Source organism: Betta splendens, chromosome 14 (genome assembly GCF_900634795.4).
Source record: "Betta splendens chromosome 14, fBetSpl5.4, whole genome shotgun sequence".
Lineage (NCBI taxonomy): Eukaryota > Metazoa > Chordata > Actinopteri > Anabantiformes > Osphronemidae > Betta > Betta splendens.
Genome location: NC_040894.2, coordinates 6,406,031 through 6,418,887, shown reverse-complemented (window position 1 = coordinate 6,418,887; position 12,857 = coordinate 6,406,031). Strand labels below are relative to the sequence as shown.

General features: G+C 46.3%; 1 protein-coding gene across 5 annotated transcripts in view; it reads left to right on the top strand.

Moving 5' to 3' along the window:
* The first annotated feature begins 523 nt into the window (after positions 1-523).
* Positions 524-12,857, top strand: part of gria4b (glutamate receptor, ionotropic, AMPA 4b) — a 55,372-nt gene continuing 43,038 nt past the window's right edge. Inside the window, exons 1-2 of one of the 5 annotated variants that reach the window (XM_029173334.2) lie at positions 524-1,103; positions 2,928-3,086. In XM_029173334.2, the coding sequence (XP_029029167.1) occupies positions 1,013-1,103; positions 2,928-3,086 (250 nt within the window). In that variant the 5' untranslated portion in view covers positions 524-1,012. The remainder of the gene's footprint in view (positions 1,104-2,927; positions 3,087-12,857) is intronic. The other 4 variants (XR_003788133.3, XR_003788132.3, XM_029173333.3 and 1 more) reach the window with 4 other exon arrangements.

The window sequence follows — 12,857 nt, the reverse complement described above, 5'->3', positions numbered from 1 at the left end:
TTGGCTCAGGTGTCAGCGTGTAAATATTTTCAGTGCTATGGACAAACTGAAGCACAATTTTGGTTGCTATACCTAAACATTATGATCCTTGACTGAACTATAGTATATTATTATTAACAATAGTTGATCGTAATACATTTGTTAAAGATTAATACTGTCGATAGACAAACAAGAGGTAAATAACCTTTGACTTTATGATGATATCATCTTATTAATGTCCAACTGTTTCATCGAGTGCTTTGATTCCACCTGTGCTCATTGTTTCGTCACGTTTCCGGTTTTATTCTGAATGATAAAATAGTCTCAAGTTCGGGGCTATTTTAATTTTGCCTGGTCAAACTAATAATAACCCCGCTAATTAATGAGATTTTGTTTGCTCCCATTCAACCGAGCAGGCTGTGTGACGTGATGATGTGAGTCTTCCGGGGCATTAAGTCGATCTTTTATACAATAAAACCCACGTGTCTCATATTCAAACATTCCGTCGACCTGTTTTCCGACCTCTGTCTTCGCGTCTCGCTTTCCGCGTGAGCGTCTCCTGAAGTTCTGACGTTACATGATCTGCGGGGACCTCGTTTATTCCCAGCCGCTCGCTGCTGAGCGGACTGACGGACTGAGCCCCTCCTGCCCGCCTGCCCCGGCCGGGTAAAAGGCGCATGTGTGTTCCTGCTGTGATGTGAGTTGAGCCGCATCCAGACGCACTGGCCGCCGCTGGCTGATGCCCCCCCCCCCCCCCCCCCCCCTCCTCCTCCTCCTCATCTTTGGTGGTGTTGTGCGCAAAATCTCCAGCGAGGGACGGACGCAGTTTGACGGTACAAGCGAGTGGCACTGCGGGGGGACATCCAAGAAAAAGGCGACCCATCCACAGAAGACATGGATATTTAACGGGCATTGCATTTTTTTATGTCTCTGTGTGTGAGAATTTATTTTTTAACCCTTCGATGTTGCTCTTGCCCCGTGGGTCTTAATTAAACCTGCTCGATGTCTCTCATCAGTTTATAACCGAAACAAAATGAGGATTTCTTCTCTCGACTGGTTTCTGTTGATATTCTCCGGCTTTTGGGGACTGACGATGGGTGCTTTCCCAAGCAGCGTTCAAATCGGTAAGTGTGCGGAGCCTCGGTCGCTGATTCACAGCTGAAAATGATTCATGTGCACGGTGAACGGGTCCGTGGACGTCCTGTGCGCTGCTGCCGCCGCTGCCCCGCCGTATGACACCTCGGCACCACTCAGCGTGGAAATTGTCCGTGTCTTCCCCGGTATTAGTCTTATTTCTGCCGTCGGCGTGCACGTGAACGCACATCTAATGCGCTTTGTATCCGAAGGCTGGAGTGCGCTCCGCCACTGCAGCAGATCGGTGCAAGCGTGCGCGCGTCTGTGTGTGTGTTCCCTATGCAGGCTGCCCGTGCACTGACTGTAGTTAACAGTCTCGCGGACCCCGGCCCCCTGCGTTAAACCCGCGCCGCTCCGCCGCACGCCTCGCGGCTCCGCAGCTTCCCCGCGTGCGCCGTTTTATTTATTGCCGTTCATTCGAGACGCCTTCGCGTTTCCGCTCAACAACTTGGCGGCGCGCGCCACGCGTTTCCATTTCGCCGCTGTATCAGAGAGACACCGGCGATTTAAAGGCAGGGGGTGAAAAGAAGGGCAGACTGTGACCTCCAGCCGTTTGTCATCGCAACCCTCCTTAATCACTTTCTACCAGAAAACCGCTCATTGACGCATTTTCTTCCAAACAGTTTTTAAACAGACTTTTTTGAAGGTGTTGCTGAGTTAGACACTTTCCTTTAAGACTTTTAAAATCGCATTAACGTCATCCAATGATTAGTTTGTGTCAGCTGTGATACGTGGATGGCTCTTAATTCTCATACAGTAGTCTTCATATATTTCTTTCCTGCCATTTTTCTCCATTTACCTCAGATCTGTTTCTAGATTTACAGTATGATGCTATGGAGATCAGGACCTGGCCATTAGGTCATAGGAATCTCATAGACATTTATCAATAGTGAAACGTGCTCACAGCTGACAGAGTTTCCGTGTGACATTTGGATCCACTCTCCTCAAGGGAAAATCAGCATTACTGCCTCCGATTGTGGAGAGGCTGGTGTGATAGTGAGCCAAGGGTCACATCTCTGTGGGTGTCGCCAGGCTAACGCTAGCAGGCTTCGCCACTGACTCAAATCCTTACTGCACAAAGGTAACAGCCCAGTTATTAAGGCTGCTGAGAAGACGGTCAACTGACAAATGGATTTTTCACCTGACATGTGAAACCTGTCTCTGGGGAGTGTCGGTCCTATCAGGGGGTGTTTCAGCTTTTGATCAGTGACAGCAGTGATGCTGAATAGCAGCTAAGACGCACACAACGTTCACAGTTTGTTTGTGCTGTAAATCAGGAATTCACACCTCCTCAGATCAATTTAGCGTGAGTCAGTGTGACATGGAACCATCACACTAAAATGACGTAAAGATCTAAACACTCTTTTTTGTTGCGTGGCTTTTACATGCGTGGACTTCATGAAGGTGAAATGAATAAAGTAAAATATTCTGAAAATTTGCCTTTAAGGAGGTCAGCCATAAAAAGAACACTGGCATTTCGCTTAAAATGACATTTAAACAGTCTCGTCACATGAAATATTGCCTTAAGTTGGATTTTGAAATGTGAAACAAACTGCTGCTAACCTTAAACACCACTGACATTTGCACATCCACGAGCAGCTTAGTCAAGATATTTGTGCACGGGAAAGGGCTGCAACGCGAACGGAAGAGCAAAGAAGCCCAGAGCAAAGTCTCAGACACACTTTGATACTGGTGCTGAGACTGGTTCAGCGTTTTCCCTCGCATCGGCAGAAATTCGTCCGTCTCTATGGCGATGAAGCGTTTGTCTCCTCGCGCTCCTCATCGACGCGTGACTCTGCCCTCTGCGTTTACAGGCGGCCTGTTCATCAGAAACACCGATCAGGAGTACACAGCCTTTCGCCTGGCAATCTTCCTGCACAACACCAGCCCAAACGCCTCGGAAGCCCCGTTCAACCTGGTGCCTCACGTGGACAACATCGAGACGGCCAACAGCTTCGCGGTCACCAACGCCTGTAAGTCTGCATCCGTGTGTGTGTGTGTGTGTATTTAGCATGAATGCTGATGTGGCTGTACAGATGTGTGTGATCATCTGTAGGTTTACATCTGGACAGCTGCTGTAAACACATGCACTGTACAGTAAAATTATCACCAGAAGTGATGACTCCTGCGGAAACGTGTCCTCTAGTTCCGTCTTCTATGCACTTTCATGGGTGTGTGCAGGTTGTGGCGGTTCCCACACACACTGTAAAACACTGCGCTGATGTCTGCTGTCTATGGTGGGGTCTGGTGTCGCAGAAATCAATGGCTAAGTTACGCAGAGAGGGAGTTCTGTGTGTGTGTGTGTGTGTGTGTGTGTGTGTGTGTGTGTGTGTGTGTGTGTGTGTGTGTGTGTGTGTGTGTGTGTGTGTGTGTGTGTGTGTGTGTGTGTGACAGCCTGTGAGCAAAGTTGGAAAAGTCTTTTAAAGTCTCCTGATGAAGCCTTTAATCTTTTGTGGACTCTGCAGTTGCCAAATTCTCTCTTCGGCAAAACTGGTAATATTAAAAGTACAATGAACGCCTGTAGCAGGTCTGTTAATGTTAATGATCTTTAAGGTTAAATTACACTGAAGCCGTATTGATTTGTGCTGCTGAGTCGTTCTAGTAGCAAATGATAATAATGAGGGCAAAATGTTAGTAGGAGCAGCAACTGAATATGAGATAAGCAATTATGGGGTGAGTCATTAGATTAGATATGTGTGTGTGTGTGTGTGTGTGTGTGTGTGTGTGTGTGTGTGTGTGTGTGTGTGTGTGTGTGTGTGTGTGTGTGTGTGCGTGTGTGTGTGTGTGTTTATGGTCTATCTATAAATCCGCAGCATCTTTCAAGATAAGCTTATACATTCAGGATTTTGTCTGATGAAAGCAAATGCAAAGAACACAGCTGCATATTTACAAAGCGAACTCTGCTGTGTGTCGTCAGGCCTGTTGGTTTGGCTTGAGAAGGCAGCCTTAAGGACTGTGTGAAGCCACCAACACTGTCTGAGGAGAATAAAGCTATGATTCACATGAGACTGGAGCAAAGGAGAAAGAGGCGCTGTGATGTAATCATACAGAAGAGAAAAACTATCCCAGGATGCACCTCTGGACTTTTATTGGGATGTGCAGCAAGACATCTTTGTGTTTCTCCAAAGTGCATTCTGCAGCGACACAATTCAACCACGCTCTTCCATCCAATCGTCCATTAAATAGAATCCTATGTCAGGATGAAGATGATCTCAACAAACACCCTGTAGTAGTGACCTAAAGCAACATGAGAACCTCAGGGAGAACTTTGGCTACTGGTTAAAGTCTCTCTCTCTCTCTCTCTCTCTACCGCTCTCCCTCGCTCTCTGAGAGTTTTTATTACCTGCTGTAATTGTAACTTAAACATATCCCATAAAGTTAGGCAAACACCCGCCTTTATAATCAGCAATTGCTTGTACCCTACGTGCATGGCTGCACTTGAAACTGCACTCTGAGCAGCCGAGAGGCCTCAGCCACAGCCTCCGGACTCTGGGCAGCAGTTGTCTTGAAGCAGAGGGAAGATGGAGGGAGAACTTCACGGGGACGTGTGGGATTCGCCGCTCGTGGTCTAATGGCTGCGCAGTCACAGGAAGTGACTCTGCAGCACATTGATTTGCCAAATCGGAGCGGCATCACATGAGCCAATCAAAGCCAGCAGGGAATGTGAGATCGAAGCGCTTCGCCCCCGTTTCCCACAGCCTTTACTCTTCCACATTTGCCCCGCATTATCAAAGGCCCTGCGATAACGGTTATGAATAGGCAGCGTTTTCCGTGAGGCGTTCAGGGGCACGGAGACAGAGCTCATTTGTGAAGAGAGATTAGACCATTCAGCCGCTCGACATGCGGCTGTCGACAGGGCTGAGCTAATTGTTGGGACCAATGTCGTCCTGTGTGTTGCCATTGTTATTGATTCTGACCCTCTGGTAAATCCTGCCGCGTAACTTCACGATTAGACGCGAGCTCATTCATAAACGTTCGTCTTGTTAGTTATTTAGTAACTTTCACGTCCTACAGTAGGTAGCGGGGTAATAAATCGTAATCAAGTTAACTGTGACGCCTCTGTGTAATTACCATTAACAAATGAGGCGACGGTAAAGACATTTGTTAGTTGGTGTCGCAGCAGTGGTATGTTCACTTGTTTCCCACAGGCTCCGAATTTATTTCTGGTTCCCAGCTCTGTGCAGGAAACTGGGCTTTGCCAACAAATGGACTTTTGAGGACTGAAGAAATAATAATATTCTTAACATAGGACATGAAGTATATTAAAAAAAAGCCAGCATTTCATGGATCTTTGCTGTGCTGTCAAGGCGCTACTGCTGTTGATGCGCTGAGCCTCAGCACAGTTAGAGCCGGTGAGACCTCGGACTTGACGGACGTCTTGACCCATCGTGCTCCGGACGCGAGGCTCGGTCCCGTCCAAGGCGCGAAAACAAATCAGACTGAGAATCAATAAGGATCCAGGTGGTCCTGGCAGCATCGTGTGAACAGGGAGGATGTCACCAGTGAAGGTCTCAGTGAAGGAACAGGGCACTAATCTAATGCTGAGGGACTCGGGATGTCCCATCAATACAGCAGATGCGCTTGAAAAAAATACATCACCCAGGAGATTAAATACTTTACAGAATAATTCTGTGAGATCAGATTCTCCACACTGACCTGGAATGAAAGTGAGGTGTATACGTGAAGGGAATAGCTACAAGGAAAAGTACGCTTTAATGGTGGCAGCGTTGGACTGCAGTTAAACCTCCACCCATGACTTCTGCTTAAAGGGACAGTTCAGAGTTTTGTGTGATGAAAACAGATGAGCTGTACTATTTGGATGGGGGGGTGCAGCAGATGCACAACTGACGGCTGTGGGGGAAAACTGCTCGACAATGTTGGGTCAAATGTGTCATACTTACCCATTGTACCTATTGTTAGTGATATTGGTACATTTAGGTTACTTTCTCTGTCGTTGTACTGTAATTTCATCATTGCTCTCTTTTCAAAAATGCAAATCCAACCACTGACAAACCCTGGACCCAGAACATATAGTTCCTCTAAACTTAAAGCGTGTTGACAAAGAAGAAGAACGATTTGGAAACTGGAAACTGAATGCTGTAAGTATCTGGGTCACAGAAGAAAGGGAGCATTTAGAAAGCTTTTACCAACACAACGCGGCGGGGGACGGGGGGGAGCATTAAATCGCCTTGTGTTCGTCATCAACTCCAAATGAAACGAGCACCTGGACGCATGAAGATGAAGCGCGAACGCGCAAACGATGAGGTGAAATCCGAGCGGCTGCGGCCGTTTGTTGTGCGTCTCCTTCTAACCTTTTCACCGAGCAGCCAGACAAAGGCTTTGAGGGGAGCGTGGGCGCCGAAGGGGTTAATTTGACCTCCTACACGCTGCCCCTGCCTTTGACTTCATCGGAACAGTGACATCTTAATCTGCATTGAGTCATTTATATTCAGCCCGGCTCTCTGACTCACTCCACATCCAGATAACAAGCAGCTTGTGCTCCTATGCACTCTTGCCGTATGAGAGACTCTACATTTTCTCTGCTGCTCGCGCACGAACACATGGCCGTCTTGTTTGTCCTTGAGTATGAAAGAGCTTCCCCTCTCGTTCGAGGCGTGTCTGCATGCGTGTCCGCGGAACATGCACGCGAATAATTTGGCGGCGCAGCCTGTTAGTCCTATTTAAGTCTATTATCTCCCTCCACGGGCTCCATTCAGAGAGACTCCTCTTCTGTGCTGCAGTCCTTTAAATGGCTGCCTGTGCCCCTCATTTGTGTGAGGATCCTTCTGAAGCACGGGTGGAAACATACAGGCCTATTGGCCATATGTGTGTGTGGAATGGCTGGTGTTAGGGCGAAGAGGATGTGAAAGGAGGGGGGGGGGGGGGGGGGGGGGGGGGGGGGGGGGGGGCTGCTAATGAGAGATTAATGTGGCGAAGCAGGGAGGAAGATGGAGGATGGAGCAGTGTGGGGTAAAAGGAACAGGAGGTGATGGTGGATGAGGAGATTCATTAGTCCAATAAAAGGTAAAATGTGAGCATGACAGTAACCCTGCTCATGTAGATCACAATCTGATCCTCGCGTCTTTTACACTATGAAATATGACTTTTCTTCACTCGGCCGCATTAGCATTTATAACCTCTCCCCGAAACGTGTGACGGCGCTGCATTAGTCACACATTACTAAGTTTAGTCGAGGCGTTTTGATGGAAAGTGCCCTCTGCATCATCGCTTGTGCGGCGGCCAGGACGCAAGGGCGTCCGACGAAAGCGCCGCCGTTGCAGTCGGGCGGCGACGGTAAACAACACAGGTAGTCAGTTTATCAAGAGGAGCCGGTTTTAATTATCTCTATCTGCAAAGATTGGTATTAAATGGATTTATTTTGAAAGCTACAACACAAAATGTCTCAGTGGAGCCATGGAAACATCTTCAGTATGAGTCAAGTATTTACACTGACACATATTTTATCTTTGTATTTACAGAACTTTAGTAGCTGCACCCACATACAGTACATATGTGAAGCTCTGAGCCTAATTAACTAAAACTTTTAATGATATTTAACTGCGCAGAAGTAATACCTCATCAGAACTGAAACAGAAAATGTCATTGTGCCTAAAATGTATTTATTCTTTTCTTAGAATGAGCCTATAAATCCAAACTGAGGTTAACAAAGGTTTTCCTTTTTTCACACACACGTTAAACATTGGAACCGAAGCTTTCAATAGGTCAGTGATTTTTAATTTGTTTTCTTATTTTATGTAAAAGTAAAAGAACCACATAATTGAATGACTTAATTAACAATTAATTGAAAGCGAGTGTGGCTGGTGTGTCAGCAGACCAGGCTGGATACTGAAATAAGAACAGAGAGTTTAATTAGTCTCTGTCATGTGAAGAGAATTGCTGAATCTTTAGAAGCAGCCTCACCACCTTCTTACTCAATTAGAAATCTATTCTCGGATATGAGGATATTCTGATGGATTTTCTCTAAAGTAGGCCAGGAAGTCATGCCAGTTACTTTATGTGAATCATTTAGAGATTTCTGTTGAGACTTTAACATGTTCGAGTGCTCATTTGATCTTTAATGCATCACTTTGCATCTCTACATAGGGAATTGGGACATTAAAGCCACAGTTAACAGCACTGGGTAAACGTCATTAGTAAATAAGAGCATCATTTACCATGACGCTAACTGGGGTGAACTCAGAGCACCTCACTGAAAATCAATAGAACCGTAGACTTCTGCATTATCACTTGTTTTATGGTTTATGCTTTAAGGTCTACAGAATCCAACAGCCATTTGGTTAGTTTAAAATGAACTGAGCTCTATATCAGGGATGGAGACAATCAATTGAAACTAGGCGGGGGTTTTGTGGCAGGCACCTAATCGGCCAGTAAAACCAGTCAGTGGGTCACTCAAAGAATTTGATGGAGCGACATAACCCACATAATGTCCTCTATAGATGTACGAGTAAGTCTATTTAAAATGACAGAAGGTACTTATGGTGTTGGCGTGATAAAAGGCCCAGAGTTCAGAGCAGTGAGCAGACAGAAGGATGAGGTGAGGGAATGGTCTCCACGCCTCCAGTGGTCATGCTGCGTCGCCAGTCGCAGTTCTCGGACGCCGTGCTCCATAATCCAGCGTTGGAGGGAGCTACTGGACCCTGATGACTCACACGGTATCGCCAACGAATGGCCTTTTTGGCTTGATTAAATTATAGGATATCTTTTGTGCATGAAGAGAATTTGGTTCCACACTCTAGTGCGTTGCAGAGGTTTGTAAAAGCTGGAGGAGCTAATAAGACTTTTTTCATCTCCTTATGTGTTTTATAATCTCCCGAAATCCACTTCAAACACTGAAGGAGCTACATTGGAGGAGTAACGCGTCTCTGCCGACCTTCAGACAATCAGTCAGCCTCTAATATCAACATTGTTCATGCAACATTAACACTAATAAAAGCCTAACGGATTCAAGCGAATTGCTTTGTGAGGCAGAGACACCCAGAATATTTCAAGAGACTGACAGAGACCGAGAGGGGAGTGGGAGGGAAATAGCAGTAGGTCTGCGCTCGGATCACAGTGAATAAGTTGTGTGAATTCGCAGATGGGTTTTAACAGGAACACACTCTGGCCAGGGGAGTTGTTGTCACATGCTGGAGGTTGCTGTTGCAGCGCGCACACATACTCATACGTAGCGCATGCGCGAGTTGCCGTCGCGTGTCTGGAACGACAGGAAGCGGCTGCAGCACCGCGATCCCACTGCCGGAGAATCTTCAGGTGTCGCGCAGACGCGGCTCGCGTCGAACTGCAAAATCCGTCATGAAGCGCAGACGTGGTGAATGAAGCGGCTGCAGAAGTTTGATTTTTTTTAGTTTACGTGTTCTTCAGTTCCTGTTGAAACAACTTGAAGTGATACGGCCGTTTTCGAGGCTGGAGTCTTGGCTGCTGTTGAGCTGTGTGTCATTATACTGAGAGGTGTTTCTGTTATTAAGCCTGGAAGATGGACTGGGCTGTGGTTATTAGTCATTGGAGGTCAAATGGTCAGACTTGCGCTCAGAGGCCCCTGAAGGAAATGGATTTCGGACTGACTCTTCCCAAACCCAGGGTTTGACCTCTTGACCTTTAACAGCACCACCTCAATAAAATGGAAGCAGCCAGATGGAGGCATGTTTTAACTTGTCAGAAGTCTCTATCAGGACTTCTTACTACTGATTAATACGTAACATTAACCTTTGTTTAACTTCGGGAACAAGGGTGTCCACTTTGGAAACCCATCATGACTGCGTACTGATTTTCAGTGATAAATTATTCATCACACATGTTTTGACCTCCACAGTCATCTTTCACGCATTCTCATCTCACCTCTGTCAGCAAACATGCAGGAAAAACCTTAGTGACCATCACAAAGATGTACAACATTCATGTTAGCGATACTGTAGCTCAAATACTCTGTACTGTATGTTTGATTTAGTGTGGTTAAAGGAGCCAACAAGCTTTAAAACTGTCAATTTATAAAATGATACTTTCCCTCGATGATCACATGTTTTGTTTGTCACCAAGCTTTTATTGGTTTGATATTTAATTTGAGCAGATACAATGAAAAGAATATTGCATTTTCTTTATTTCCATGAGAGATCAAAGACTTTCTTTTTCAGCCTCCTTTCAACAACAACACATCTAAAACTGTGCAGTCAGCAATCAATTAACAAAATAAAATTCATAAAATCAATGTCGAGAGACATAAAAGACATTAAATATACAGGTTATTTCCCCCAAGAGAAATAAGAGAGAACCATTTAGACCGACACAGTCTCTGAGGAACGTTCCTCTACAGCTTTACAACAGTTACAAATAATTTAGTTTAAGAGTTCTATGGTGAAACATTTAATGAGCTGTGTCACCTCCATCTGCCTTGATTCTATAATATAACTCTGTTGTCATAGATAAAAATATAATCAGGGATGAAATCAAGACTAGATCAGTAATTACCTCACCCCTCTCTCTCCCACACACACACACACACACACACACACACACACACACACACACACACACACACACGGTGACCTCTCACCCAAAGCTACTACTGCTCCGTCTAATGATGAGACTATTATTAGAGCAGATCATTACTAGTTATCAGTCCTCTGCTGGTGAGTTGCCCTCTGCGTGTTCCTGCTTCGCAGAGCTGTGGCGTCTGTGTTTCTACTCTCTCCTGCAGACTATCAGAAGAGTCGCTGATTGCAGTATGTCTGGCCAATTACTGCCCTTTTCTCAGTCAAGATAATGCTCTCATTGGTTGGTGGGCGAAGAAAGAGGCTGGATGAGCTGATCAAGGGATGTTGGGCTGGTGTGCTAATAACTCTGTACATCATCAACAATCATTCACACAAACTGGCTGATGGTTAAATCAAGATGCTTACAGTCAAAATGAAACGAAAAATTAAAGAAAACAACCCTATACTGTATATATCCTTTATCCTATATGATATTCCATGCACACATTTCTTTAATTTTTAACAAATCCTTTACAGCAAGGTAAAATATGAAGTGTTTGACTTATTAATTATTATTAGGACAGCTTGCAGTGGACTTGGAGAGTGAGAAGCTCCTGACATTTCTCACTCCAGCTCAGCCAGAGAATCAGCATTCACATTATTGAGCTGCAGTCCTATAGGCAGCTGCTACAGCGCATCCCATACCACACCCCGGCAGTGATAATGAGTCGTCCTTGAATCCTGACTGTGGCTTCCCACCCCCCTCCTTTCTTCAGAGAGTAAATCCGCTGAGTCGCCCGATCCTGCGGAGCCGACTCTATGATAATGCACATTAATAGTGTGGAGGGAAAAGGCAGCTCGCTATGACGCGGCATGACTAGGACGGATGAGATTTATGAGTTTGTAAGAGAAGCAAAGAGGGAGAGTGATGAAGGGGGAAGAGAGGAGGAGGAAAGGGGGAGGAAAATCATGTTTGGCTTTTATTTCTCTCTGAAAATGAGAATTAAACACAGGCTTTATGTGACTTCCTGGGACAAGTTGCAGCATAAATGCTGTGTAGCATTTGTTGTCATGTGTCAAAAGGAACCAAACAAATATTTGCGATTCTAAGTGTCGTGTTGGCAGAAAGAAGCTGGTGATGAGGTGTGACAGCTTTTTTTAATGAAACCTGCAACGTGTGCTGACCAGGGTCCGGCACCAGACCAACTGGTGGGAGCAACCAGTGGGTCGCAGTGACGCAGCCTGCTTCACAATGACAAACCTTACATTTGTTTAATTGGCCGCCTCAGAGCCCCCACGTTGGGCCGACCCTGTGGTGGAGTGTGTGTGTGGTTGGGTGTGTGTGGTGGGGTGTGTGTGTGGCTTGGTGTGTGTGTGGTGGTGTGTGTGTGGTGTGGGGTGTGTGTGATGGTGTGTGTGGTTTGGTGTGTGCATGATGTTGTGTGTGTGGTGGTGTGTGTGTGTGGTTTGGTGTGTGTGTGTGTGTGTGTGTGTGGTGTGTGTGTGGTGGTGTGTGTGTGTGGTTTGGTGTGTGTGTGTGGTGTGGTGTGTGTGTGTGTGATGGTGTGTGTGGTTTGTTGTGTGTGTGTGTGTGTGTGGTGTGGTGTGTGTGTGGTGGGGTGTGTGTGTGGTTTGGTGTGTGTGTGGTTGGGTGTGTGTGTGTGGTGTGTGTGTGGTGTGTGTGTGGTGGGGTGTGTGTGTGGTTGGGTGTGTGTGTGGTGTGTGTGTGGTGTGTGTGTGGTGGGGTGTGTGTGTGGTTGTGTGTGTGTGATTGTGTGTGTGTGGTGTGTGTGTGGTGGTGCTGTTTGTGCTGCGTTGTCGGTGGTGTGTGCTGTGGTGTATTTGTGGGTGTGTGTTGTTGGTGTGTGTGTGTGGTGTGTGTGTGGTGTGTGTGTGGTGGGGTGTGTTTGTGATGTTGTGTGTGTGGGTGTGTGTGTGGTGGGGTGTGTTTGTGATGCTGTGTGTGTGGTGGGGTTGTGTGTGTGTGGTGGGGTGTGTGTGAGCACATGTCCTGCAGCGTGGGGTGACATTCAGCGGGGACAGGTGGACAATGAGGATGACTATGATACAAACAGGGTACATGGCACCTGTGGGTGCAGCATCAGAGGAATCAGTCAACTCTGACCTTTGACCTTCAAGCAACTTTGTCTCAGATTGTGTATCATCATTATCACAAGCCTCTAATATGCTGCTTCTACTACCCTGAGATCAGTCCGTAGTAATAGTTTGGCTGCTTTCACGCCTTCCCTTCCTCAG